This window comes from Drosophila miranda, chromosome 4 (genome assembly GCF_003369915.1).
Source record: "Drosophila miranda strain MSH22 chromosome 4, D.miranda_PacBio2.1, whole genome shotgun sequence".
In the NCBI taxonomy this organism is placed as follows: Eukaryota; Metazoa; Arthropoda; class Insecta; order Diptera; family Drosophilidae; genus Drosophila; species Drosophila miranda.
In genome coordinates, this window is record NC_046677.1 from 20482984 (window position 1) to 20507013 (window position 24030).

Here is a 24030-nt window from a genome sequence, read left to right on the forward strand (position 1 = left end):
TCTATAATACTCTTTTCCCTAGGGTATGAAAATTAGTGTTGCCGGTTATCATTGTTGTCAACCGGTTCCGTCGAATTTTACTAGGTATATAAATGTCTCAGCTTTGCCCACATAATTTTATATGATTGCGGAATCAATTTTGTTTAAGATTATTTACTTTTAAGTACTTGCATGTTTTTTGTTTTGACAAAAACACGGTTCAAACGTTCGATTTAGAAATCATATTCAAAAGCGGTATTTGTCTTTTTGAATTTTTATTCAAAATATAATTAAAACTATGTAATACCTAACTACGTATATATACAGAACTAATTCAAATGCATTTTGTTCGTTACAGTTACTGAGATCCGCAGGTTCTTGCCACCTTTAAGCGACCTTCTTCAGTTTGTTCCAGTTGCGGATGGCCTCGCCAATGTGGCGAATATCCCTGGCGTATGTGCGACAGCAGCCGCCAATAATTTTGGCTCCCAGCTGCGACCACTCGGGCACGTAGTTGGCGAGGGGCACACAATGCTCCCTTCCCTCCCAGCCCTTGACGACATCGTAGACCTCTCCACTGTTGGGATAAACAACCAGCGGGATCTGATCTTCCACGCTGCGGTCTCCATTAAGGCTCTTGAACAGAGATGTCACAAATTTGGGATGCACACAGTTCACACCGACAGCCAGGCACTTGTCCTGAGCATTACGCTCGGCGAGCATATCCCAGATGGCATTTGCCGCATCTGCAAAGGTCTCGCCATGCGCTAGAGTGCTCTCATCCTTGCATTGGAATGCCACCCAGAACTTGACATCCGGATAGTCATCGCAAAGCATTTCCACGAGGGCTTCAGCCTCCATCTGGCACGGAATTGTCTCAATGGCCAGGGCATCGACTCCCGCCTCCAGACAAGCCTCGATCCGGATGCGGTGCCAGTCAGTGATGGTCTTTGCTGGTACATAATCGGCGTAGCTACCGGTGTACTCGGAGCCATCGTGAAGGTGGGCGCCAAAGGGTCCAATCGAGGCGATTATCAGAGGATAGCCTGCGGAAGGGGCAATAAATTAGCACAAGCACAATTAAGGGCCTGGAGTGTGGGTGTACGTACCTTCTGGAACCGCCAGCTGGGCCTGATAACACTCGGTCAGATATTTTTCCTTTGCTATGTGCGCCAGACGCACCGTGTTTCTTATCAGCTCGATGCTCTGATCCTCGTCCAGTTCCAAATACTCCATGTAACCCTCGACACTGGCCTGATAAGTGTTTGTCAATATGATATCAGCCCCATCTGTTGGCCATTACAAAAATTAAATCTTGTTGCTAATTGAGTGTCGGTGGGTCGGCCCAACTTACTCTGCAGGAAATCCAGGTGGGTGTTAATTATGGCCGCCGGATTAGTGGCATTGAAGCGGGCACTCCACAAGGGATCCCCATCCACAGAGCTGCCCACATGAACGGTCATCTGTGTGCCAAAACCGCCATCTTTCACCAGCACGCGCGTCAGACCCATGATAACACGATAGAGCTGAAAGGCAGAGAAAGGGTGGGATGATACTTAATCAAGTGTTACTTAGTTTGCTTCTGATAAGAAGGAGGTCCAGCAGACCAGCCACCTTACAGCGTTACTGCAATCAACAAAAGCTGCAGCTGTGTCCAGCTGGGGGGCAGCTCAGTTATGTGAGCCTCGACATCTGCTAGGGGCCGACCGTCTGATCAATCAATTAAGGTTAAGAGCGACAACAATTTAGGAATTAGCCATAGGCATTTCTTACAACGATGTCCGTTTTTTGCACCGATCTGGATCAGCAAAAAGGTGTTCAATTTCATTCAGCAGAAATCTTTGATAATCCTTTGCCCTTGCAACGGTATAAATGTATCTGCTGGCGTTGCCACATTCTCTTAATAATTGACCAGCAAACACATCCGTTGCATCAACGCCAACTGTACTTATCGCTCGATTACTAGTAGAAGTTCGAGTTCAACGAACTTTGAGGAAGCTAAGTGCATAAACAACTTGTGAATCGCCAGCAGCTGATTTTCAATTAATATGGAGTCCAAACCAGAAAACAAACAACACACAACATCGTCCCACACACTCACTCACCTTGAAATCGTATTTATAGAGATCTTGTAAATGTCTCAATTCAATAACAACTTTATTAGATAAGTCGCTGTCTGGCCTGTAATCAAGTATTTAGCTGTTGTTTTGTCGTCTGTTCAAACTATGGATATGATCTACTCCACTGTATGTTCGTCGAGCGTTTAAGTGTTTTACAGTGACGGCTGGAAGCTTTTATAGCCTGCTATCTGCCGCCCGTTGGCTGCCCGCTGGTTGCTGCCTGCTGTCAGCTCAGCTGTCGCTTATCACAGCAAAAAATAATAAATAAATAAAATACATAGCAAAATACACAAAAAAATAATAAACTGTATATGCATGTAGGTTTGTGTCTTTGTGCGCTAGGTCTAGAACTACGAGTACGCTGGTGGGCCAGTGCTTGGATTTGATAAGGAATTGCCGCCGGCACCGGGTGCACAGTCACAGCTGCCAGACAACAGTCCAGAGAACGATCCGATCCGATCCGCGGGGTAGACACCTCTTCCCGAACAAGGCTGATGAAATCGTCACAGTGCGTGGTCTCCGCGAGAGATAGGACCACAGGCGGTCTGCCTGGCATCTTGGCTGAGACGACGCCTCTTCGATAACCTTTGGTCACTTAAGCACCAGTTGGTGCCGGATTGATCAGTCACATCTTGTTAGTTGACTCTGCCCCTTGGACATGGATCACAGGGTACTAGAAGGTATATCCTGACATAGAAGCTGCCGTACCAAAACATAATACTTGAACAAATTTTGATCGAATATACAAAATTTTAAATGTACTTTTTTCAATTTTAAATTCTGCCCAATCTTGAGACGGTGGCCAAACAGAAGCAGGACGGCACCATCCGCCATGACTGCAGATGACACTATCATCACATCACCACCACAACGAAGGTACCGGTCCCAAAACGGGAGGAGTGCCAACTGGTGAAACTTGGAGTTGCCTATGTTATAGAGGAGTTTCATGTCATTCAGAACAAAGCCATTCAGACGCACAAGCGAAAAGTCCAAAAGAGAATGCCCATGAGGGCAAAAACAAAATACACGTCCTGTGCATAAAGAGACAGATTGATGCTAGACTCGTCTTCGTTCGATAAATGCTTCCACTTTTTGAGTCATTTCGTTGATGATTTAAACATTTTTATTAGAAAGATATGATATTAACTGAGATGTTTACAAATTGTTCCTTATTGATTATAAAATAGATTTCATTTGTTAAAGAAAATTAGGAAAAAAGCAAAATATTAGCTTTAAGAAAAATGAGTTTAAAAAAGAAATGATATTCACGGCTAAATCAGCCAAACTTTGTGTAGGTAACATAATTGAGTCAAAAAGTAATAATATTCCGATTATAAATAGTCGAAATCTTTCAGATTTGGATTGGGCGACAACCAGTGTACTACCCATTCACGATTGTGTACCTTTAAATCTCCATAAATCTAGCGTCGCCGTTTCGCACTCGCACTCGCGTCCACTTACTTCTGTCTACACACTGTCGGTACATTGCAGCTGATTAGGCACAACATCTCCCGAGTACATAGTATACAAAAATAGATGTATTTAGCAAACTAAATAGGTCTAGGTCTAGCAACATGAAACCACATTTCGCATTAACAACAAAAGTCAACAATCAATTTAAACAATGTGCGATTGCGGTGACTCTGCGCTGTAGCCGATGTTGAGGCTATCAACGCACTTGCGGATCTTGAGCACATCGTCCGGATAGACCCGGCAACAGCCGCCCACAACGCGTGCACCCAGTCGTACCCATTCGGGCACAAATTTGGCCACATCTTCACCCGTTCCAGTCCATTCGCCGCGTACACTATCGTAGATCTCTCCACGATTGCTGTAGACAACCAGCGGAATGCGATCCAAGCCGGCGGCTGCATTGAGAGATCTTAGGAGGGGCGTCACAAACGTGGGATTCACACAGTTAACGCCGATGCCCAGGAGGCGAGTCTGTGCCTTGTGAGCTTGCACCATACGCCATACGGCTAGAGCAGCCTCTGCAAAGGATTCACCATCTGCCAGACTGGTGTCGTCCTGTAGACATACAAAAGGGTGAGGTGAGCGATAAAATCAATGAAATCAATCCAAAGCACAACTCACCTTGCACTGAAAGGATACCCAAAACTTGACATTCGTATAGTTCTCGAGTATGCTTTCAGTGATGGCCAGTGCCTCCAGTTGGCAGGGCAGCGTCTCCGCGGCCAAGCCATCGACTCCGGCCAGCAGACAGGTCTCAATCCGTGTGCGATGCCAGTCCTGGAGCTTCTCCTTGCTTATCTTATCAGCATAGCTGCCCGAATACTCGGAACCATCATGCAGATGGGCACCATATGGGCCAATCGAGGCCAAGATCAGGGGGAAAAAGGGTTTAAGAATTTCGCCCGACTGGCGAATCTCCTTCAAATACTGCGCCTTGGCCTGTTGCGTCAAGTGTACGCTCTTCTCTATCAGGGCCACACTCTGTTCCCGTGTGAGCGCCAGATATTTCATAAATCCTTCCACGCTGGACTGGTAGGTGTTGGTTAATATGATGTCGGCTCCACTGCGCAGAAAGTCCAGGTGCGTCTTAATCACCGCCTGCGGATTGGTTGCATCGAAACGTGAGCCCCACAACGGGTCGCCGTCCACCTTTTCATCCACATTGTGCGCCAATTGGGAAGAGAAGCCACCGCATTTGACAAGCACGCGGGGCTGCTCCGGTCGATTCTGGTTCTCGTTCTCCTCCTCGCCGGCATACATTGTTCTTGGCGTACGTGATGAGCTTTACTAGTGCAGCGGTGCTGTTGTCGCTTAATATCGCAACACTTTTACATTTACTTGCCTGGTTTTTTTATACTTTTTATATGATATTCTCTGATACGTGAGATTTTGAGTTTTGTCGCTTTCGTTTTGTTGTTGTTACTCTGCTTTTGGAATACTTTCTGGTTCTGTTCTTCCCTTTTTTTCGCTTGTGCTGGCAACTTATCTTGTGTGAATTTTCATTCTCTTCCACTCACTCACACACATACACGATGCGGCGGTCAGCTGTTTTCTGTTTACCGTTTGTCCAAGGGAAGAACTTGACAAAGTATTAAAATAGCAACAAATGGTTGACCAGACGAGGAGAGAAATTAAGTGGGACGTGGAGATCTAGATGCTTCTCCAAAGGTCGGCTGGGGTCGGCGCGCATATTTGCACCTGTTTTTGTGTGTGTGCCAGCAGGCATAACGGAAAAATGTGTTGGTGACAACCATAGTAATATACATACATACATACAATGTAGGTGTACGTAAGCGGCAGTGCAGCAGCAGAACACTCTCCTACACGCTGAACATAGAACGCTGCCGGCCCCTGGTCTCTTGTTGGAATATTCCACAAGAAAACCTCTCTTTGTGGATAGGAATACATACACCCTTTGGCTGAACAGTGAAGGCTGAAATTGTGTGTACCCTACACACCAACAGTCAAGGCGCACATCACCTCATATCTAACAGTATCTGTACCCTACACTTTATTGCCGCTTAACAGTAAAGGTTTGTTTGTTCCTCTTGACAGTCAATGATCAAATTTTAAGCATACCATTTAAGAGATACAGTATAAATTGCAGGACACTTGTAAATAGGAAATGTTTAGAAATGTCACAATGAAAATTGCTTTAGTGTTTCTGAGATGGTGCTGGTCCTAATTAACAGTCCTAATATACTTTCTCGTGGACTAACAAATATTCCCCTCCCACTAGTCATTTATCAAAAATATAGTACTACTAAGGGGCGTGCAGTGAGCCCCCCCCCCCCCCCCCCCCCCCCCCCCCCCCCCGCCCAATTAATAACCGAGTCCAAAAATATTCTGCACCGAGTTCAAGGACAAATAAAACACTCGATTTAAAATATAAATATAGTACGCATATTTTATATAGTCGGAGATAATACATATGCAAAACAAATCGAGTACTAACATATTCAAGTATGTTTTTTGTTGTTCAATATTGGGTCGAATATACATACATAATATTAACCTTAAATGCCTTGGGGTTAAATGAATGTTGCTTGTTTAATAGATAATTAATTAGTTGTATTTGTTGTTTTTGGGTTTGGTTATTGGGATTATAATCACATACTTTTCTTGTATAAATAAATAATGGGTGAGGGGAGCAGGGGAATTTCAAAATGCTGAAAATGCCACACGCAAAAACAAAATAAATGTAACTTTGGTACAACTTACGCATTGTATAAATTCTAAAACATTTCCACTTTCTTAGTTGCCTTATAATCCGCATGTTATAGTCGGGCTAATTCTAATTACATTTTCCACTAAATAACAATTATATGTAGATATTATGTTGTATTGTATTGTAATTGTCTGGATCCATTCTCAACATTTGTGTCTCTAGATCTCATAAAATACCATCTCAAATACTAGGCTCCAAAACTAGAGTTGTTTCATTGAACAGACACGAAAACAAACGGTGAAAAATCGAATAAACTTAATCGAAAGAACCAGCGCAAAAACCGAACATAGAAAAGCAAAAACAAAATGCCAAATATTTTGGAAACACTCAGTCTAAGGTCTCTTCGCTCGAAAAATTTCCACTCGCTGATAACTCCTCCGCTATCGATAAGGATAGATTCGGGATAGGTCGGGTCCCGCCCCGTCCCTCCTCAGTTTTGTTTGTCTAGGAAAATAGATTGTTGCGTCGCTTGAGCGACCCGAACTTCTTCTCAGCCTCCACCAGCATTTTCTCATTGCGCACCACCTCGAAGGGTATGGTCTTGGAGAGACGATCCATCTCCTGGTCGGAGGGGAAGTCCTCGAAGCTCATGTTGCTGAAACCCGTCTTGGCCGAGCTCTGAATGGTGTTCGATTGGAAATTTCGACTGCCTGCGGCTCGATTCTCGTCCTGATCCTCATCGTCATCGTCGTCGTGGGATTGATACTGGAGGCGTTGATGTTTCTGCTTGCTGCCCGAGCTCAGGGAGCTGGTGGATCCCAGTGCAGCGGCGCTGACCTTCTTGTACGAGTGACCCTTGACTTTCTGTGTGAGTTTTCCCGGTAGCACCCTCACAGCCAAATGGGACTTCTCCTTCTTCGGCTTGGCTGCAGCGATGGGAGCAGCGATGTCGGCGATGTCTGCAACCATATCGGAGGCACCACGCAACACCACGGGCTCCTCCTCGTCATCGGGCGTAAAGTCGGAGCAGCGATCTTGGGAGATTTGCACATAGGCATTATCAGCGATGGGCAGCAAAGGTCTTAGGTGCGGCACGGGTACCGAAACCGAGACTGGAGCTGGCGCAACAGGTGCTATCGGTACTGCTATTGCTGCGATCGGAGGTGCTATGGACAGCACAGAGATGGGCTGGGGTTGGGTATTGGTGCAAAAGGACGGCACATTCACATAGACACTGCTTGGTCCGCTCAACTTGTTCGTATGATTATTGTTGTGGTTAATCAACGGCTGTTGCTCTGGGGTTTTATTGATAATGATCGAGTGATTTATGGTCACCAGTTGGGGTGCTGCACATACGGAAGCTGAAGCTGTAGCTGGGGCCGAAATTGTCGCAGAAGTGGACGCCGGAGCGGGCACTTTGATGATATTATTATTATTATTGTTCGTGTTGTTGTTGTGGCTGGGAAAGTGATGGAGCTGGAGCTGGATCTGGTGCTGGTTTTGGTTTTGGTGCTGGATCTGGACCGGTAGCGGGATCGACAGCGGTAGCGGTATCGGGTTCTGTTCGACGGGTGGTGGTACATCAACACATTTACGAATTACCTGTGGGAATGGTTCCAAGCCAAAGAGATCACATTGATTACTTTCCTCCTCCTGCTGCTGCACCAGCACAGCACCCGACTCCTGGAAGGGATTGAAGACAGTCTCATTGAACTCGTCCAGTTGGGTCTCCCGTTGAGGCGGCGTCGGCGTTAGCTGGGCTGGAAAGCTGGCAAAATTGGCCTGGTTGCCATCTCCTCCGCCGCCATGACCCTTGACTGGCGTAGAAGTCCATATTTCCGGCTCACTTGGCTTGGGTTTCGGCTTGGGCTTGGCCTTCCGCTTAAGGGGCACGCCCACGGGCAGCTTGAACGGAGCCATGGCAAACACATCCAAGTCTTGGTCGTCGCCGCATGCCACATGCTGCTGCTGCTGTTTCAGAGATTCATTGCTGCTCTTGCTCTCGCCAGAGCCATAGTCCAGTTCGTCGTCGAGGAGCAGCGGACGATCGCCGAACTTGTGCAACAGATCGCTGGACGTGGGACTGAGCTCCTCGGAGACCATGCCAGCAGCAGCGAGATCGCCAATGGCCGCCACCGTGCGATCCTTCTTTCTCAAACGCACCTTTACCACCACACGACTCCGATCATCCTCGTGAGTGGTCACGCTCTCGCACTCGGCATGATAGGCCGAGCTGCTGCATGTCTTGACACTCTCGCTGATGCCATCCATTTCCATGGGCAGGGGGCGACGCAACTTGGTCTGTGTCTGTCGCGGATTCTCGTCGAACAGGTCATCATCCTCGGCTCGCAGATCGCTGGCGGAACCAATTGAGTCGCCATCAGAGTCTGCTTTCGCCTCGGCTGCCTTGGCCTCCTGGGCCTGGGCAGCTACTGCAGCCGCCATAATGTTGAGCTGCTGGGCCGCCTGGTGGGCAGCAGTCGTTGGCTTCTTGGTCGTCTGGCGCAGCTTCTTCACGATGGGTAGATTGGAGGTCTTGTCCACCTTGTGGTAGGCCACCTGCTGGATCTTGTGGATGGTCTCTGGTATGTTGCTGGTCACCAGCTGCATCTGCTTGAAAAGAGCCGCCTTTTTGGCGCTGCCTCCGCCTCCGCCGCCTTCGTCGCTGTCCTGCTGAAAGAACTCCGTTCCGGAGTCGGAATCATCGGAAGTGGGTTGATCATTGCTCCTCAGCTTCTCGTACTTGTTGCGATCCTCCAGCGGTAGCTTAACAAAGCTGCTGGAGCCATCACCGCCGCACACCAGTAGTCCGCATTCCGAGTCTGTCTTCAGTTTGCTGATCAGCGATGTCTTCTCCTCGCTGGACATCTCCAGGGTGGGCGACAGCAGCCACTTGGACGAGGCATTGGCTCCTCCAGTCAGACTGCTGGACGAGATTCCGCCTCCACCTCCGCCGCCGCCTCCGCCCGAGGAGCAGCTGATGAATTTTGCTGTGGATGAGAGTGAAGGACTTTTATGCAGTAAGGTAATGAGATTAAGGATTTCTGGTTTTCTGTGTGTTGGGGTCTACGATTGTTCTGCTCTACGACTAGTTAGTATATGGACGGTTAACAGTTGCATGATCGTATGTGCATGAGCATATGTGCGTGTGATCCCCAAGAGATTATTAGTTAATGTTTTGGTAGATGATGGTATAAATGATGATCTATATATACTACATGAAGAATAGGTAACATTTGTGAAAAGAAAACGCGGAAGACTCGATGTAGATCCCAGGTTAAAGTGGAGTTTAATGCTTGGGAATGTGGAACAAAGAGGTGTAGACATCCTTAGATCTCAGATTCCACTGAGAAATCAGGGAATGATTGATGATCATTAATGTACATGTGGGACCTATGCATGGCTCTGCATATAATTGCTTAATATTTAATTGACCCATTGATTAAATTAGTTTAAGGTACTATTTCTCAATTGGAAAGATGGTTTTTGCATTGTGCTATTCACAAAAACCCCTGACCAGCGAAATCCTCGGGCATTGTCCTTTGCATCTCGAGTCGTACAGCAATGGCCCGCGTCATGCACACGTCATATATGTGGGTTTTTTTGTACTCTTCTCGTGCATTCTCTTTTGCAGCATTGTGCATCTCGAGACGAGCAAGGACATGACCACCGCTGCTCTAGAGGTTAGCGTGACAGATTTATGTGTGTTCAAACATTGAGAAATCGTCCCTAAGTTACATTCTTTTGTAAATTGGAGGTTTGGTTGTTCAAAACATATTATAGGATTTATTGCACTTTTTGCTTAATTTTTTTTTGGTTTAATTCTCATTCGAGTACAATTTGCAGCTATTTGCCAAAAACTTAAGCTCTAAACGCCCTGCCTCAACTTTTGGTATATAAATATATAGTGCTTTATGTATGTATGTATCTCTTCTGTATATAATATATATATGTTCTGGTTGGTTGGTTATGTGTCTTGGTTACCTGACTGTTTGCTGAAGGCTTCTCTATATACTTCCTAGGAGTTTACTCTTTCTTTGGATTAACTTTATGTACAGGTAAGTGTTAACATGAGGAGTTATTACATCTAATATTTGTTGAACATTTTCGATTTCTCGTGTGGGCTGGCTGTGTGTAATGGGTAGCGGGGATGAATCTATCTATATTGTCTTCGGATGATTTTTAACAATTAAAAGAGGGCTTTGTTTACTCTTATTTATTTGATTGCCGCCACATCCACAGGGAACGCAGCTTGACGCGAACTTTCAACGAAATCGAAATCAAAATAGAATAAAGAAATAATCAAAAATATATTCTAAATTGAAAATTTGAGCAAAAGATGGTTGTAGATTTCCTAATAATCTCTCGAATTGCATATTGAACTAGAGTATAGCGTATATTTGTTTAGATCTTTAAAATTGCACGTTGAACAATAATTATTCAATTTTGATATGGCAAAAATATACGATATTCGATTGCTTTTTTTTTCTTCAACAACAACATGAATAAATAGTATTTGATTTCTTAATTCTCTAAAAATTTTTACACAAAAATTACACACAGGAATAGAAATAGTAAATAATGAAAATACATTTACAATAATTGAAATTTTTTACTGCTTTTTGTTGATTTTTTTGTTAGTTCCACAACCGCTAACTGTTTACTGTTAATGACTAAATTTAAATAGAGTCTAGGTATAATATGTGTATATAGATTGATTGGTTTCATTCTAGCATATATATATATGTTGTACCAGCACCAAATATTACTTTGTTAGAAGCGCTTACGATTGGAGAAGAAAGTTAAGAAGCATTTATAGCCATGATTTCTACGTTTCCATCACGAAACATATGAATATCGTGCTTTAAAGATAAGCCAAAGTTTACATAGAGTTTTGTCAAGTTATTGTTTGGTTTGTTTGGTTAGTGGGTGCATTGGGATATTTACAAATTGTTTGTTGATTGCACTTATGTTTAAGTCTAGGGACAGCAGAGTGTACTGCGGCTGAATCTGCGGCTGTACGTCTCGGGTCTGGGTCATGGTTCTATCCATCTATGGCACACTAAATCTCTCTCTGTCGTTCGATCATCGAGCAGAGCAGTCGTGAATCGGTACACACACAAGATAATCTATAGCTGGAGGCTCTCTCTACTGCTGTGCGGAAGCTGTCGTTCTGTTGGGTAGAGGAGTAGGAGAAGCCTTTTGGGGGCTGCTCCATTCTTCTGTGTAGTTCGATCGCTTACTAGGAAGGTATTTAGACTACGTCTACGTCTACGTTCAAATCTTCACCACTTTCTTCTTCTTCATCACCACTTTCTGCATCGAGATTGAGAGCGAACAAAAGCAACAATCGGAAAACTAAACGTATTTCTGGCATTTTGCAAAAAACGATTAAAGGTGGAGGAATTTCATGCTTTACCTCCGGTTTTGCGCAACGAACTGGTGGCCTTCTCGCGCAGTCCGGGTGGCAAGCTGAATGGCGCCGACCCAAACGGATCCTCAGCCATCTGTGGTGGATGTGGCGAAACAGAAACGGCAGCCGTGACTGTAGCAGTGACCGTTGCTGGTGCCACAACCGTTGCACTCTGCTCAGTGGGCGTCAGTGTGGACGTTGTGGATGCCGACTTGGCTGTTATACCTGCGAAATAATTAGCTCATAAATCGAATCTATAAGTATGTGTAGAGCTTTCCATCTACTTACTGCCTTGACTGCCACGCTGACGTATCTTGTCAAACTCTGCCTCGAATATATGATCTTCGGTCATTTGACTAAACGGCTGCTCTTCCTCAAACGGATTCCAGGCCTCCACACGCTTGTCCATTGTCTGTCGGGACAGTTCGCTGATCGAAATCGAGGCAGAGGAGGCAAATATGCCAGGATTGGAGATGGCACTGGCCAAAGTGGTCTGTGGTCCATCGCCCATGCTGGCCAAATTGTTGTTGAATGGGGCCAAAAACTGACTTGTCTCATTGGCAAACGTTCTGCAGCGCAACGAAAATAAATGAATGAGTGAATGATTCGAATGATAGACGGTTGACATGGTTATGACACAAAAAGGAGAAACCAAAAGCAAAAGCATTGCAAATGTGAACATAAAGAAAGACAAAATCTTAAGGCTACAAAATATCTATTGACTTTGCGGATCATCGGCATCGTCCCGGTCATTTGTAGCTCTTAAGAAATGGACACACACAACACACAGAAAGAGACAAGCAGAAAGTGAGAGCAAGAGAAGAGCAGAACACAGAACACATAGAGATCGTGCGCGAGATCGGGGGAATCGCGTCCCTACTTACTTATTGAATGCCGATGTATCGCTGACATTGCGCCGATGTCCCCCTACGCCGCTGGGCTTCGGAGGCGTTAGCATATGCTTCGTGGGTGTGCCGCCAGAGACAACCAGAGACTCTTGAACAGCCGCCACCTGCACCTCCTCCTGTTTGGAGAGCTCCTCGGGGGCTGGAATAGGGGCTGCTGCTGCTACTGCCGCTGTTGCAGGTGCTCCTGCTGTGGCCTGCGCTGGTTCATTAAACGGATCCGGATAGCCAGTTGACTCGAATAGATTGTTGGTTACAGCTGCCGCCACAACTGTGTCAGCCTGAGTCACAGCTGCAGGAGGAGGCGGAGGAACTGCTGGGCACGGCATAGCTGGGAAATTTGCCTGAAACTGCTCCACAACAGGCTGGTTCTGGGGCTGCGGTGATGTGATATTCAGACGAGGCGAGGGACTGGGCGGTAAACCGAGACCCAAGGCGTTCCCCCCATGCACTGAACTGGAGCCCTTGGGCCTGGAGCGTGGAGCTACGCTAGTTCCCGCCTCTATCATCGACACATTCTGCGATTTGGCTGCTTTCGATGCGGCAGCACTGATCCGCTTTGCCTCCGATTCGAATGGCGGCACCAGGAGCTGGTCAAAATTTGGAATGGGTGTTTTCTGAAATAAAGATTCGAGAGAGAATTAATCGTTTGAAAGACTGAGAAAACTGGGGAAATCTTACATGCAAATTCTGTACGGGATTATCCTTGCCAGCGAGTCTAAAGGCCACCTCGCACACCTGCCAAATGTTCGGGCGATGCTCCAGATCCGTTTCCAGCATATATTTGATCAACTGATGCATGCCCTTCGAGTACTTGGAGCTGTCCGGGATGGCAAACTGTCCATTCTGTATGGCCAGCGTGCTCTCCCCAAAGGGCAGGGAGAAGAAACAAAGCTTGTACAGCATACAGCCCAGTGCCCAAATGTCTGCCTTTGTGGTGATGCTCTTGCCGCTGTACAGATCGATCATTTCGGGAGCCCGATAGGAGAGTGTGGTGTACTTTTGGATCTCCTCCTCGACCACAGTGACGCCGTGCTGCTGGGGATTCAGCGTCTTGGCTGTGGCCGAGCCAAAGTCGCAGAGCACAAAATTGCCCGCATCCGTTTGGAGAATGTTCTCCACCTTAAGGTCGCGATGTATAATGGGTGTCTGGCAGTAGTGCAAACGGGAGACCGCCTCGGCAATATCACAGAAGATGTTTAGCACCTCGGGCTCGGTGAAGCCAACGTGTAATCTGTAAAGTACGAAATATTTTGAAATACTTGAAAGAGAAAGCTTTAATGCAGTGTGTTACCTTGCATTCATCATGGCCAGCATGTGATGCTTACAGTATGGCATCAGGAGCAGCACCTCGCACACACCGTTCCCTGTAGGCGTAATGCTCGAGTCGACATAGCCAATAATGTTCTTGTGTCCACTGAGATTGCTCTGTCAAGGATGCAGGTAGCAGGAATCAATAATGCACTTACGGGACACACAATGAAATTGATTTACTTTTCGTTATTTACTTACAGCAATCTGTATCTCCCGCTTCGCCACATTCAGATCGTGATCATTGTTCACGTACATTCGCTTCAGGGCGTACTTTCCAGCGGAGGAGCCGCCGCCGCCATTGCCGCGTGCCAGAAAGACCATGGCAAAGCCACCTGCGTGAGTAGGATAGATTGAAAGAGGAGGAGAGCATTAGTGGGGGGCAGGAGTTGGGTACAATGACAGACCAGACGACTAGAGCAGCTGTCAACTGTAAACGGTAAACAACAAATAACAGAGAATGGTATACGGGGAAGCAGAGTCGACTTGCTGAATACCCTATACGAGTAGTAGATCATCAGTTGTAGTGGAGACTATAATTTCCTAATTGGAGTACCGTCTTACAAACATACAACATTTCGTATTAAAATTCGATTTATTTTTTCTCATTTCGAACGGTATTTGGAAAGAAAACCCACTCTTCTCCATTTCGCTCTCTTACAGAGTATCACAGTGGAAGCTACTGTCGCCGTCTCTTTCCCAACAACTGTGTTTGGCCATGGAACGATTCACACATGTTTTGCCTAACAAGCGATTTGCATGAATTTTATTTCATTTTATTGCAAATAGAATTCAAGTAGGTTCCCCCCCCAACCCAACCCCAATGGCGTTCCCCTGCAGCACAGCACTTCAACTGTCTAGTAGAGCACGATAAAAAAAGGAACGCAATAAAAACTATACACTATTGAAGGTCACGTACAAAAATAACAACAATAGTAACATGCAACACAATAACAATATCAGCAGAGCAGCACCCCACAGGGGGCGACAGTGACAGAGGGACAGACACTCAGAGAGAGAGAGAATAACGGGGCACACACCGTATGTAACCGTTTGCTCGATTTTTTTGCACCGACTTTTTAGTTGGTATTTGTGAAATTCTGTGGCGTCAAATGTTAATCAATGCCGAAGGTTGGCAGCCCCGCGCGACAGCAACAAATCAACAGAAATAATAATAATAGTAATAAAAGCAGCAATAATAATGCACAATTGTAACAAAGCTAAAAAAATACTTGAGAAGGCAGGCAATTCGAGACGCCCAACTAGGGAAAGAGCAAGCGGCCCGACCAGTTCGCCGAAAGCATTGCACAGTATGTAGGACAGGGGAAAGTGGAGGTAGGGTAGAGGGAATCGTCTGTCGCTTAGTCATTTGCATTTGTTGGTGCTGCCAGAGTAGAGGAGAAGATGGCAGGTAAGAACGGAAAAACGGTATGCTACCGACTATAAGATACTTATACTCAAGATGTTCCGTATTTCTATCAAAATGTAATTTATATTGGGATAAAGCATAGAGAATGTACCCCAAACTTATCATCCGTAACATAACTGATCAACCTCCCTGTATTTAGTAAATGCAGGGTATCCAAACAGCTGACTCCTCTGACAGCGGCGCCAGCGCAACGCAATAACAACTTTACCAATCGCTTGCCAAAATCTCACAAAAAATCGAATGTGCGCAAGTAAAAGGCAGGAAAAAGTTTTCTATGACCAACGCTCGGAATGATCAATTGTGGGGAGTAGTATTTGCCAAGCCATTTACAGACCGACGAGCCACTTGCAGTGCAGGATATTAATCACTTCAGAATTCAAGGACAAGTGCATCCACTTGTTCCCAGGCGTTCCCAGGCGATTTTCCTTGTGCGAACTTTGACATTTCATTGCTGCTGCTCGAAAAGGTGACATAGCAGCAGGAACAGTGGGCAGAGGAAGTTAAGTGTTGGTCTTGCCGCTTCATTGGCTAAATTAACATAATTGATTCAATTGATTTGTGGCCATGCTGTGTGCCTGTATGTAGTTCTATTCCATGGAAAACCTAACCTGAGCACAGAGGCCGAGCAACTAACTCTTTTGTCTCGTGGGGAAATTGGAAATGCACGCCGACAAGTGGCGCCGCGTCCCTAATTAGGGGGGGGATACGATACGCAGCTGTTTTCTGTACTATATGTACGCCCCACATTTTGAAGACAGTCGAGATACAAATTTGTGCACATTTGTATGTATTTTATCTAATCTGGAGCATGAACAGAGATACTAAGGGATCCACCTGCCTTTCCCTTCCCCTATCTGTGAATCAAACTTCTGATAACCATAATCACACTGCTACGTTTAGATAGGCCCCACACTACGTGGGTTTAGATAAGACCACACATACTCCTTAGCGGGGGGTAGGCGGGGGGAGACTGCGACTCACCTTCGGCCAGGACATCCTCGACTGTGACCGTTACACGTCCCACAGTGAAAACCTTGCCCACAAAGCTATTCGTCTCCTTGGAGGATGAGGAGCTGGTGTTGTGCGAGTTTTCCAGTCTCGAGTTTTCATTGCGCTCGAATTTCGATAGGATTTTCTTCATTTTCTCCTCTTTTTTTTTGCGATTTGTTTACTGCACAGCGGCAGCGACGTCGACTGCAGCAGCTTACACACACACTCGCATTCACACTCGCACAAAATCACACTTTTAACTTCGCGTTCGCGTAGGAGCCCCCGTTTCTTTTCTTTTTTTGGCAATTATTGGGAGGCGTGTAGAAACGCGCCGCGTCACAGCCGCTAGCCAATTAATTAACGTTTGAGTCGTACTGGTGTTTCTAATTAATTTATTTTGCGCACTCTATATTTTTGCATTCACATATATTCACACACACACAGCAGAGAGGAAAAAGAAAGTTGTTTTTTCACAGTCAAACCATCGAGGGGACTATCGATAGTATCGATGTTTTGGTGACTATCATGATACTATTGAGCTAAGTCCCATCTCAATATCAATATCACCACCCAACTCCATCACTCCATCAACTCCCATCCATACATACATATATTTTCTGTAAATTTTAAAACGTGGAAGAACAAGATTTCTGTCCATGGGACGGCGAGGGGTGAGACTGCTCTCTCATCCATGGTGGAGTCCGGCTCCACCCACACCTGAGAGTTTTAAATACATTTACAATGAATCCCCATACCATATACCCATACCATAAATACATACCTAGTCTATTATAATGTTTAATATATGTATCTTCATAATCAGGATCGTCTGGATCGTCCGCGCCGTTGTTGAAGACAAGGGCAGCAGCAGCAGCAGCGGAGGCACTGTCTGACTTGGCTTTATTGGCTTTCTTGCTCGGAGACCGTATATATGACAACCATATACATACATAGTTTCTTCGCCCAATTTTTAGACTCCAGCGGAAAGACTCTCTTCATGTTTCGCGCCAAGAGTCTGCTGTCTCCTGACGTCATTTTAATGTTGTTCTTTATAAAATATTTCGCTACAAGAGAAGTGAGCGTCCGTTTCTCTCTTGGACGCTCCTGAGTGAGAGGTCATCTGAGTGAGAGTGAGAGATCATCTCCTGCTTGCGTTGCTTTATCAGCAAGCGCTCGCCTGCAGTGGCGCTTTGCAGCAGGATCCCGTATACATTTGATCTGACACCATTTTTGTTCTGCATTTTTTCTGCGCGCGGCGACGCCAAAACATAACGGATCTTTTGCCTAGGGCTGCAGAATTGTTGGCAGAATCGATTCCATAGTATCGAAAGAATATTTATATAAAATATATTTATATTAATAAATTAAATGCTTGAATAAACGTAATTATTTTAATTATATTAATTGATTGATATTAATTTATAATACTGTAGTACGTTACGTAGTGTGGAGGTGGTTCTGTCGCGTCTGTTTTTAGAACAGTCGATAGGTGCGGTGCGTGTCGTGTCGTGACGTGACTAGGGCTGCAATACCAAATTAAATTTCAAATTTCAACAGTGGCGCACGCAAAATTTCAAAACAATTTCGATCCGATCTAAAGTGCAAGTGCTCGAATCGCAAGTGAATGGATAGTTATATGGATACGACCACGGTACAGGCCAGTGGAACAGCACAGCAGCAGACGGCCACGGTGAAGCGCAATATTGAACAGCAGCCGCTGGCCAAGTGGCCGCTGCCAATTGCCATTTGGTACCCCCCGACAAGCTCAACATCAGCAACAAGTGTGTATTTAATGCAGTTCTTTGCAAGGAGCAAAGATATTTATCTTGGTTTCTTTTCCTTATTTTAGCATTCGGAGACAATGGCTATGTAGTCACTCCGGAGCAGTGCTACCACAAGCAGCAACGACCGCTGGGTATACCAGATGCAGTGTCTAGGCCTCCAGCTGCGGCATCTCCAACAAGTACCAACAACCAGTCAGCGCAGGCTCCTGTGCCGGCAAAGCGTGGGAGGAGGAAGTTAACATCTAACGTTGCTACTGCGGCCGGCAATGTTAGAGGGAAAGATTAGCTTTGTGTCGCACTTGACATATGTATTTCCAGCATGAACCTTTTTTCATAATGATAGATGAGTATCATATCCCTCATATGGTATGTTTGGTCATATGGTCTGCAGCTTCGGCAAATTATAATTAATAACTATATATTTACAGATATTTCTACCGACACCGAAGTGGAAAGTGCTGGCGATAGCTGCAAGCAACGTGTCAGCTATGGCATTCCATTATTTGTACATTCGTGTGGTAAGAGGACCTTCGGCGGTGCCCTCTATATTACTTGGCCCGTGTGGTGGGGATAATAATTTTGTTGACCACTCCCAACCAATAGCAGCGTGGACAGCGTGCAAACAGCAATAGACGGGGATACGAAGTCTCATACAAGAAAGGTACTCGCTGATATTTTGAGTTTTTAGCCTTTGAAAAACTTTTATATTATGATTTCGTTGCAGACAGGGTTGCACTGTGGTAACGATAGTGGACGTCGATGCTCTTTGTGGACATCTCTGGCCGATAACAATAACATTGGATGACAATTCAGATATTACAATGATTAACACGGCAAAATACTTTTCCCTGTTGGAGAGTTTAAAGTTCGAACAGGCTCTAGGTAAAAATTAGTGTGTTTAGGTGTAAACAATTTAACTAATTGGTGTTTTTATCACAGCAAATACGACAAATGGAATTCAGCCGGTTTCCGGTTCCTCAATTGTTCAGAATTTGAACATTTTGGGGAAATATGCTAAACAAAACGTTGTGAAACAGCTGCATAAGCTATGCACATTATTCCAGCTGACCCCCGAAGAGGAGGCGATCATAGATTGTTCAGATCCCGCCATATGCTACGTTATCCGTCTGCAGCATGCGCTCCAGATGCTCTTCTCGAACATTAACTTTGATAGCGATGCCAAGGAGGACCTTATATCGGTGGCACACCTTAAGCTGTGCATCCAAGCCACCCAGGAGCTGTCCTACTACGCACTCCGCTGCCAGTTGCATGAGGATTTCCTTAAATCACCCATTTTCAAAGAGGCACAGGGCAAAGTCAAATGCAATCCCTCGCTGCTACTCCTCAGCGTTCAGTTCTTCGTCCGACTGGTGCCCATACGTCAATTTCACATAGCCAATTCCATGGAGCTAGTGCAGCGGGATCTTCTGGCAGCCATCATGAGTCTACGCATCCAAATTAATCGTCCGCAGCTGGAGGCAGCCCTCGCCTACCTCTGGCGACATGAATCCAAATCGGATTTTTTTCGGCATCTGCTCTTACTGAAGGCCACTCCTCTGTGTCCCCCCTTGGCCAAGGCCCTGCACCAGCAGCTGCTGGGAAAGCTACATGCACCGCAGGGTTATGCCGGCTTCGTGGATGCTCTGCAGCAGACACCGAATGTGAGTGCCACGAGAAATGCAGAGATCGTTGCGAGTATCGTGGCTAGGAAGGGCTACTCGCAGGCGAAACAGTATGCAATGATGCTTCAGGTCCAGGACTATTGTAGATTATCTCTGATGGATGCCAACAGAATAGGTGTGGGTGTCCTGTCCTTGCGAAGACTCTATGAGTTGGGTGCACAAAACCAGCAGAGGATTGAGAAGTACCTGTCCTCCCATTGGCAGGTGCTCAGTGATCCGAAAGATCTGATAAGTGGTCTGTTCCTGATGAACCATGAGGAGCTATGCAATCGTATCCAGCTCTGGCAACATCTTTTCTGCAGCTCCAGCGTGGCATGTCTGCCGAGTAATTTGCTCACACGCTATCTACCTCTTCTGCTCCAGCTGTACGATGGCCTTCCCAGGGAGGTGCCTGCCAGGGAGCAGTTGGCTGTTATCATATCCCGCTGCTTAGACAATCGGGAGAGAGATAAGGAGTTGCCTGCAATAGTCCAACGTTTGTTCACGTGGGATCTCGAAGAGGAACCTATCTGGCAATGCCTTCACCATCGCATATTAATCCTGCCCTCAACAGAATCGGATCGAATTCAGGTAAAAGTAGCCCCTGCGGATCACCAGATAGACCATGACATGGGCCGGATACTGCCCAGTCTATTGATGTCCAGTTCGCATCATGCTCTCACCTGCAATGTATTCCTGGCACTTTTGGGTTTCATAGGCTGCCAATTGAAGGAGAAATCCACATCAGGAGTGGATTTCCTATCCACGGAAACGGAACTCGTGGCCTTCCTAAAGCACAACTACCAATTAAAACTAGATCTGCTGATAGCTCTCAATCAGTTGGTGTCCCATCAGCCGTTGCGAGCACAGTTGGCGATGCAAACCAAAGAATTCCTGCGGCTGCTCAAGGATTTACTGCAGCAGCGATTGACCGCAGAAGAGGAGGCCACTGATCAGACCCTACTTCTCATTCTCAACCTTCTGCAGGAGCTGTTAGAACGCAGTGAGGATTTGCAGCTGACAGAGAGCACAAGAGAGCTGCAGGAGCAACTCGGCAAGCTAGGAGCTCTGTCAGTCAATCGCTTGATCAAGCAATCAGTGGAATCCCTGCTCAATATATTGCATGGCGAGTGGCGGCCAAGTGAAGCCCTCAAATTGCAGCCATTTCAGAAAGCGCGTTCCCTCATCGAGGAGAAGGAATCACATCTGCAGGTCTATGGCATACAAATGTTGTTGGACCTCCTGCAGCGGAAGGACCCCGCTACAATGGCCCAGGGTCATCTAATCATAGCCCTGGCCCTCAGCACACTCAAGGACAAGGAGTCCTATACATTCCTGAATTGTGTGCGACTCTTTGTGGCCCTGGTTCATGTGATGGAATCCGAAGTACTGGACAAATTGAGTGACGAGTATCTGTCGGAGACGGCCGATCTGGACTATCGTCTGGTGGTGGGAGAGGCTATCCTGAAGGCCTCGCAGGAGCTGGGTAAGTGATGGATGCCGCTTTTGATTGGAGGATTTCTTAAAGATTTGATTTTACAGGTCCCCTATGCTATCGGTACAAGGGTGTGCTCCTCAATTGCTTTATGCATGGCTCGCGGTCGCCTCTCCACGATTTTCGCACGTCCGCCTTTGCAAATCTCGCCCAGCTTTGTCGCCTACTGGCCTACCAGGTGCAGAACTTTTTCCAGGAGCTGCTGGATCTGATCAACAGCGAACTGAGTGCCACAGGAGGATATCTGTCTGCCAAGCGGGCTGCTGTCTTTGTTTTAGCTGAACTCCTGAATGGCATGGATAATCTCATTGCCTACCAGGAAATGCTGCTACCCATTTATCGTCTCCTGAGAGCCATTGAATCGGAGGAATCGTGTGACCCAGCCATGCGTCTGCATGCGGCCAATGGTCTAAAGATCTTGAATGACAAGTGCCGGCAGCTAATCCAGACCTGTCTAGAAGCGCAATCCTTGCACAAAGAAATAAAGGTGATGGGTATCAAGGATAAGCCTTCAGCAAGGAGAAACCCTCACATTTTGGAACTGAATTAGAGGTTTTATAAAATAAAATAACTTTTAAATGCAAGAGCAATGCTTAAGATCAAATTAACAAACATATTTCTTATCATCATCTTCTCACTTGCCAATGGAAAATTCCCCCTCAATCTTATCAGCAATCATTTTGGCTATGGCCAAACTGCTGGTGGCACCCGGCGATGGAGCATTACGGCAATGCAAGACGCGCTTGGCCAAAGCACCCGATCCTACGCCCCGATCAAAGACAAAATCGTCGACCAGATTGCCCTGCAGATCCATGGCCTGGGCACGCACACCCGCCGGACCACGTTGGATGTCGTATTCGGTGATGTCGGGGATGTACTTTTGCAAGGCCTTGATCTGCAGATTGATGAAGGCCGATTTGGACATCTCGCTGAGGCCAAAGCCAATGTATTTGCTGGCCATCTTCATGAAGCCGGGATAGCGCAGGGCATCGAACAGCTCAAAGAGGTTGATGTCGCCCCAGCTATAAGCGAGAAGGAATTAGAATCAGAATAATATTGTTCGGAGCGGACTCCCACTCACGTGTAACCCTCCCGCTTCAGAGCCAACACAGCGTTGGGTCCCAGCCAAATGGAGCCATCCATTCGCGGGGTAAAGTGCACGCCCAGGAAGGGGAATCGTGGATCTGGCACCGGGTAGATGTTACCCTTTACCATGTGCTGTTTCTCCTTGGACAGCAGCAGGTATTCTCCGCGGAAGGGCACAATGCGAGGATCCTTGGGGCAGCCAGTCTTCTCAGCCAGCAAATCGGACTGAAGGCCACCGCAGGTGAGAACATTCTTGGTGCGTACTATCTGACCCGGCCTCGAGCCATGGATGGTCACTGGATAGTCGGCGCTTCCTTCTTTCGTTTCGCTGAACTTTGTCACATTGTAGTCCAGATAAATGCGACCCCCTGCATGCTTAAAGTCCTCGCCATAGTGCTCCGTGACCAAAGCCCAGTCCACGATACCAGTGTGTGGACTGTGGAGAGCCTTGATGCCCTTGCAGAAAGGCTCAATCTCCCGGATGGCATCCCCCTCTATAATCTTGAGATCGGGCACTTTGTTGGCAATGCCACGCTGCTGAAGATCCTCCAGAAGCTTGACCTCCTTCTCATCAGTGGCCACTATCAGTTTGCCGCTTTTTTTGTACGGAATCTTGCGGTCATCCAAATACTTGTATGCCAAATGCAGTCCCTCCACACAGAGACGGGCCTTCAGAGTGCCTGGCTTATAGTAGATGCCGGCATGAATGACTCCCGAGTTGTGTCCACTCTGATGGAACGCCAGCTTGGGCTCCTTCTCCAGAATGGCCACCTTCAGCGAGGGATGCCGCAGAAGAATCTCTCTGGCAGAAGCCGCTCCCACAATACCGCCGCCGACCACAACCAGATCGTAATCTCTATTGGGTGGGGTTGGAGAGGGCAGTATTATTACCGCACACGCGCCATAAAAATGGAACTTATCTATGATTTTCTTACCCAGCACTAATCGAGGAGCTCTGCCACCGTTTGTGGTTCTTTTTCGCTGCGGTGGCCGTCGATGCACCACCGGCATTGGCCAGACCACGTCCTAAAAGTGGGCCACCCACTTGTAACAGTTGTCGCACTTGTGCCATTGTTCCTGTTCACTTTCTTCTCGCAATCGAATCCGGCGTAAAATGTACGTTTTTCTATGTCAAAGACCTTGTCTGACCTTGCCCAAAAGAGTACATACATATGTACTAACCGCCACCGCACGAACAGAGAGACTAAAGCGCAGAACAGTGAAAGAATTCCGTGGGGCGAGAATTCGTATGTGGTATGGTCGTCTGAAAATTTGGGGCCGGGCCGCAGCCTACACGGGGAATCTTCATAAAAGCGTTAATTGATAAGTGTTCTTGGATGAGGGAAAGGGTGGGTTGGGTGGCGGGGATAACATGTGTTACTATCAGCTGTTTGTACCCTTGCAGAGAGTATAGTGATTTTGAGGAAATGTTTGCAATGCAAAGAGCGGATCTTCGCCAACATTAAAACAATTTCGCAGTTTTTAAAGCATCTATTTTTTCAATACAATGTTACATAAGTGGATTTCACAGGATTTTTAGTGTACAAAAAAAGCTTTATGCTGTAATTTCATGCCTTGATATCAATCTGAACCATATCACATCCAGATCAGATAAATATCATATATATACCATAGCAACGATCAATCTAAAAGGGTATTAACGTTCCGGTCATGGATAAACCGGTTTTTTTATGGGTAGTGGTCGCCTTACAACAC

At 46.4% G+C, this 24030-nt stretch overlaps 5 protein-coding genes and 2 long non-coding RNA genes across 11 annotated transcripts; 2 read left to right on the forward strand and 5 right to left on the reverse strand.

Moving 5' to 3' along the window:
* Positions 1-268: 268 nt before the first annotated feature.
* On the reverse strand, positions 269-2240 carry LOC108163674 (homocysteine S-methyltransferase). Its single transcript, XM_017299101.2, has 4 exons — positions 2085-2240; positions 1334-1505; positions 1089-1268; positions 269-1025 (listed from the first exon to the last, which is right to left on the reverse strand). Exons 2-4 carry the CDS (start codon positions 1488-1490, stop codon positions 367-369), a joined length of 996 nt encoding a protein of 331 aa, XP_017154590.1. The 5' UTR covers positions 1491-1505; positions 2085-2240; the 3' UTR covers positions 269-366.
* Positions 2241-2345: 105 nt separating this feature from the next.
* LOC108163675 lies at positions 2346-3519 on the forward strand. The gene is made up of 2 exons (XR_001775708.2): positions 2346-2779; positions 2895-3519. It is a non-coding gene; the product is annotated as an uncharacterized LOC108163675 (long non-coding RNA).
* Positions 3520-3615: 96 nt separating this feature from the next.
* LOC108163673 (homocysteine S-methyltransferase 1) lies at positions 3616-5194 on the reverse strand. Its single transcript, XM_017299099.2, has 2 exons — positions 4194-5194; positions 3616-4127 (listed from the first exon to the last, which is right to left on the reverse strand). The coding sequence occupies exons 1-2, from the start codon at positions 4830-4832 to the stop codon at positions 3717-3719; spliced, it is 1050 nt and encodes a 349-aa protein (XP_017154588.1). The 5' UTR covers positions 4833-5194; the 3' UTR covers positions 3616-3716.
* Positions 5195-5952: 758 nt separating this feature from the next.
* On the reverse strand, positions 5953-16735 carry LOC108163001 (AP2-associated protein kinase 1). 4 transcript variants are annotated; one of them, XM_017298020.2, is made up of 8 exons: positions 16280-16735; positions 14071-14204; positions 13853-13986; positions 13240-13792; positions 12538-13175; positions 11942-12222; positions 11660-11878; positions 5953-9230 (listed from the first exon to the last, which is right to left on the reverse strand). In XM_017298020.2, exons 1-8 carry the CDS (start codon positions 16437-16439, stop codon positions 6745-6747), a joined length of 4605 nt encoding a protein of 1534 aa, XP_017153509.1. In that variant the 5' UTR covers positions 16440-16735; the 3' UTR covers positions 5953-6744. The 4 variants fall into 4 exon arrangements, with proteins under 4 accessions (XP_017153509.1, XP_017153510.1, XP_017153512.1 ...); XM_017298021.2 differs by having other exon boundaries at positions 9065-9250; positions 16280-16439; XM_017298023.2 differs by lacking the exon at positions 5953-9230 and adding an exon at positions 9273-10502 and having other exon boundaries at positions 16280-16439.
* A 1341-nt stretch (positions 16736-18076) lies between these two features.
* LOC117189083 lies at positions 18077-18517 on the reverse strand. The gene is made up of 2 exons (XR_004473148.1): positions 18398-18517; positions 18077-18326 (listed from the first exon to the last, which is right to left on the reverse strand). It is a non-coding gene; the product is annotated as an uncharacterized LOC117189083 (long non-coding RNA).
* A 122-nt stretch (positions 18518-18639) lies between these two features.
* On the forward strand, positions 18640-21832 carry LOC108162902 (transport and Golgi organization protein 6). Its single transcript, XM_017297872.2, has 4 exons — positions 18640-18733; positions 18797-18954; positions 19012-21219; positions 21276-21832. The coding sequence occupies exons 2-4, from the start codon at positions 18894-18896 to the stop codon at positions 21776-21778; spliced, it is 2772 nt and encodes a 923-aa protein (XP_017153361.1). The 5' UTR covers positions 18640-18733; positions 18797-18893; the 3' UTR covers positions 21779-21832.
* LOC108162904 (L-2-hydroxyglutarate dehydrogenase, mitochondrial) lies at positions 21768-23667 on the reverse strand. 2 transcript variants are annotated; one of them, XM_033394054.1, is made up of 4 exons: positions 23497-23667; positions 23250-23440; positions 22310-23170; positions 21768-22250 (listed from the first exon to the last, which is right to left on the reverse strand). In XM_033394054.1, exons 2-4 carry the CDS (start codon positions 23384-23386, stop codon positions 21863-21865), a joined length of 1386 nt encoding a protein of 461 aa, XP_033249945.1. In that variant the 5' UTR covers positions 23387-23440; positions 23497-23667; the 3' UTR covers positions 21768-21862. The 2 variants fall into 2 exon arrangements, with proteins under 2 accessions (XP_033249945.1, XP_017153363.1); XM_017297874.2 differs by having other exon boundaries at positions 23250-23667.
* Positions 23668-24030: the final 363 nt, after the last annotated feature.

Excerpts from the sequence above, each read along its gene's own strand:
- LOC108163673 (XM_017299099.2), bottom strand. The coding sequence starts at position 4,832 with ATGTATGCCGGCGAGGAGGAGAACGAGAACCAGAATCGACCGGAGCAG. Across the intron at positions 4,128-4,193 it reads GGGTATCCTTTCAGTGCAAG|GACGACACCAGTCTGGCAGA; the intron begins GTGAGTTGTGCT and ends GTATGTCTACAG.
- LOC108163674 (XM_017299101.2), bottom strand. The coding sequence starts at position 1,490 with ATGGGTCTGACGCGCGTGCTGGTGAAAGATGGCGGTTTTGGCACACAG. Across the intron at positions 1,269-1,333 it reads CCACCTGGATTTCCTGCAGA|ATGGGGCTGATATCATATTG; the intron begins GTAAGTTGGGCC and ends AATGGCCAACAG. Across the intron at positions 1,026-1,088 it reads CCAGCTGGCGGTTCCAGAAG|GCTATCCTCTGATAATCGCC; the intron begins GTACGTACACCC and ends CCCCTTCCGCAG.
- LOC108163001 (XM_017298020.2), bottom strand. The coding sequence starts at position 16,439 with ATGAAGAAAATCCTATCGAAATTCGAGCGCAATGAAAACTCGAGACTG. Across the intron at positions 14,205-16,279 it reads CGAGGATGTCCTGGCCGAAG|GTGGCTTTGCCATGGTCTTT; the intron begins GTGAGTCGCAGT and ends CTACTCACGCAG. Across the intron at positions 13,987-14,070 it reads AGCGGGAGATACAGATTGCT|AGCAATCTCAGTGGACACAA; the intron begins GTAAGTAAATAA and ends CATCCTTGACAG.
- LOC108162904 (XM_033394054.1), bottom strand. The coding sequence starts at position 23,386 with ATGGCACAAGTGCGACAACTGTTACAAGTGGGTGGCCCACTTTTAGGA. Across the intron at positions 23,171-23,249 it reads AGCTCCTCGATTAGTGCTGG|AGATTACGATCTGGTTGTGG; the intron begins GTAAGAAAATCA and ends CCCACCCAATAG. Across the intron at positions 22,251-22,309 it reads CTGAAGCGGGAGGGTTACAC|CTGGGGCGACATCAACCTCT; the intron begins GTGAGTGGGAGT and ends TCTCGCTTATAG.
- LOC108162902 (XM_017297872.2), top strand. The coding sequence starts at position 18,894 with ATGATTAACACGGCAAAATACTTTTCCCTGTTGGAGAGTTTAAAGTTC. Across the intron at positions 18,955-19,011 it reads AAAGTTCGAACAGGCTCTAG|CAAATACGACAAATGGAATT; the intron begins GTAAAAATTAGT and ends TTTTTATCACAG. Across the intron at positions 21,220-21,275 it reads GAAGGCCTCGCAGGAGCTGG|GTCCCCTATGCTATCGGTAC; the intron begins GTAAGTGATGGA and ends TTGATTTTACAG.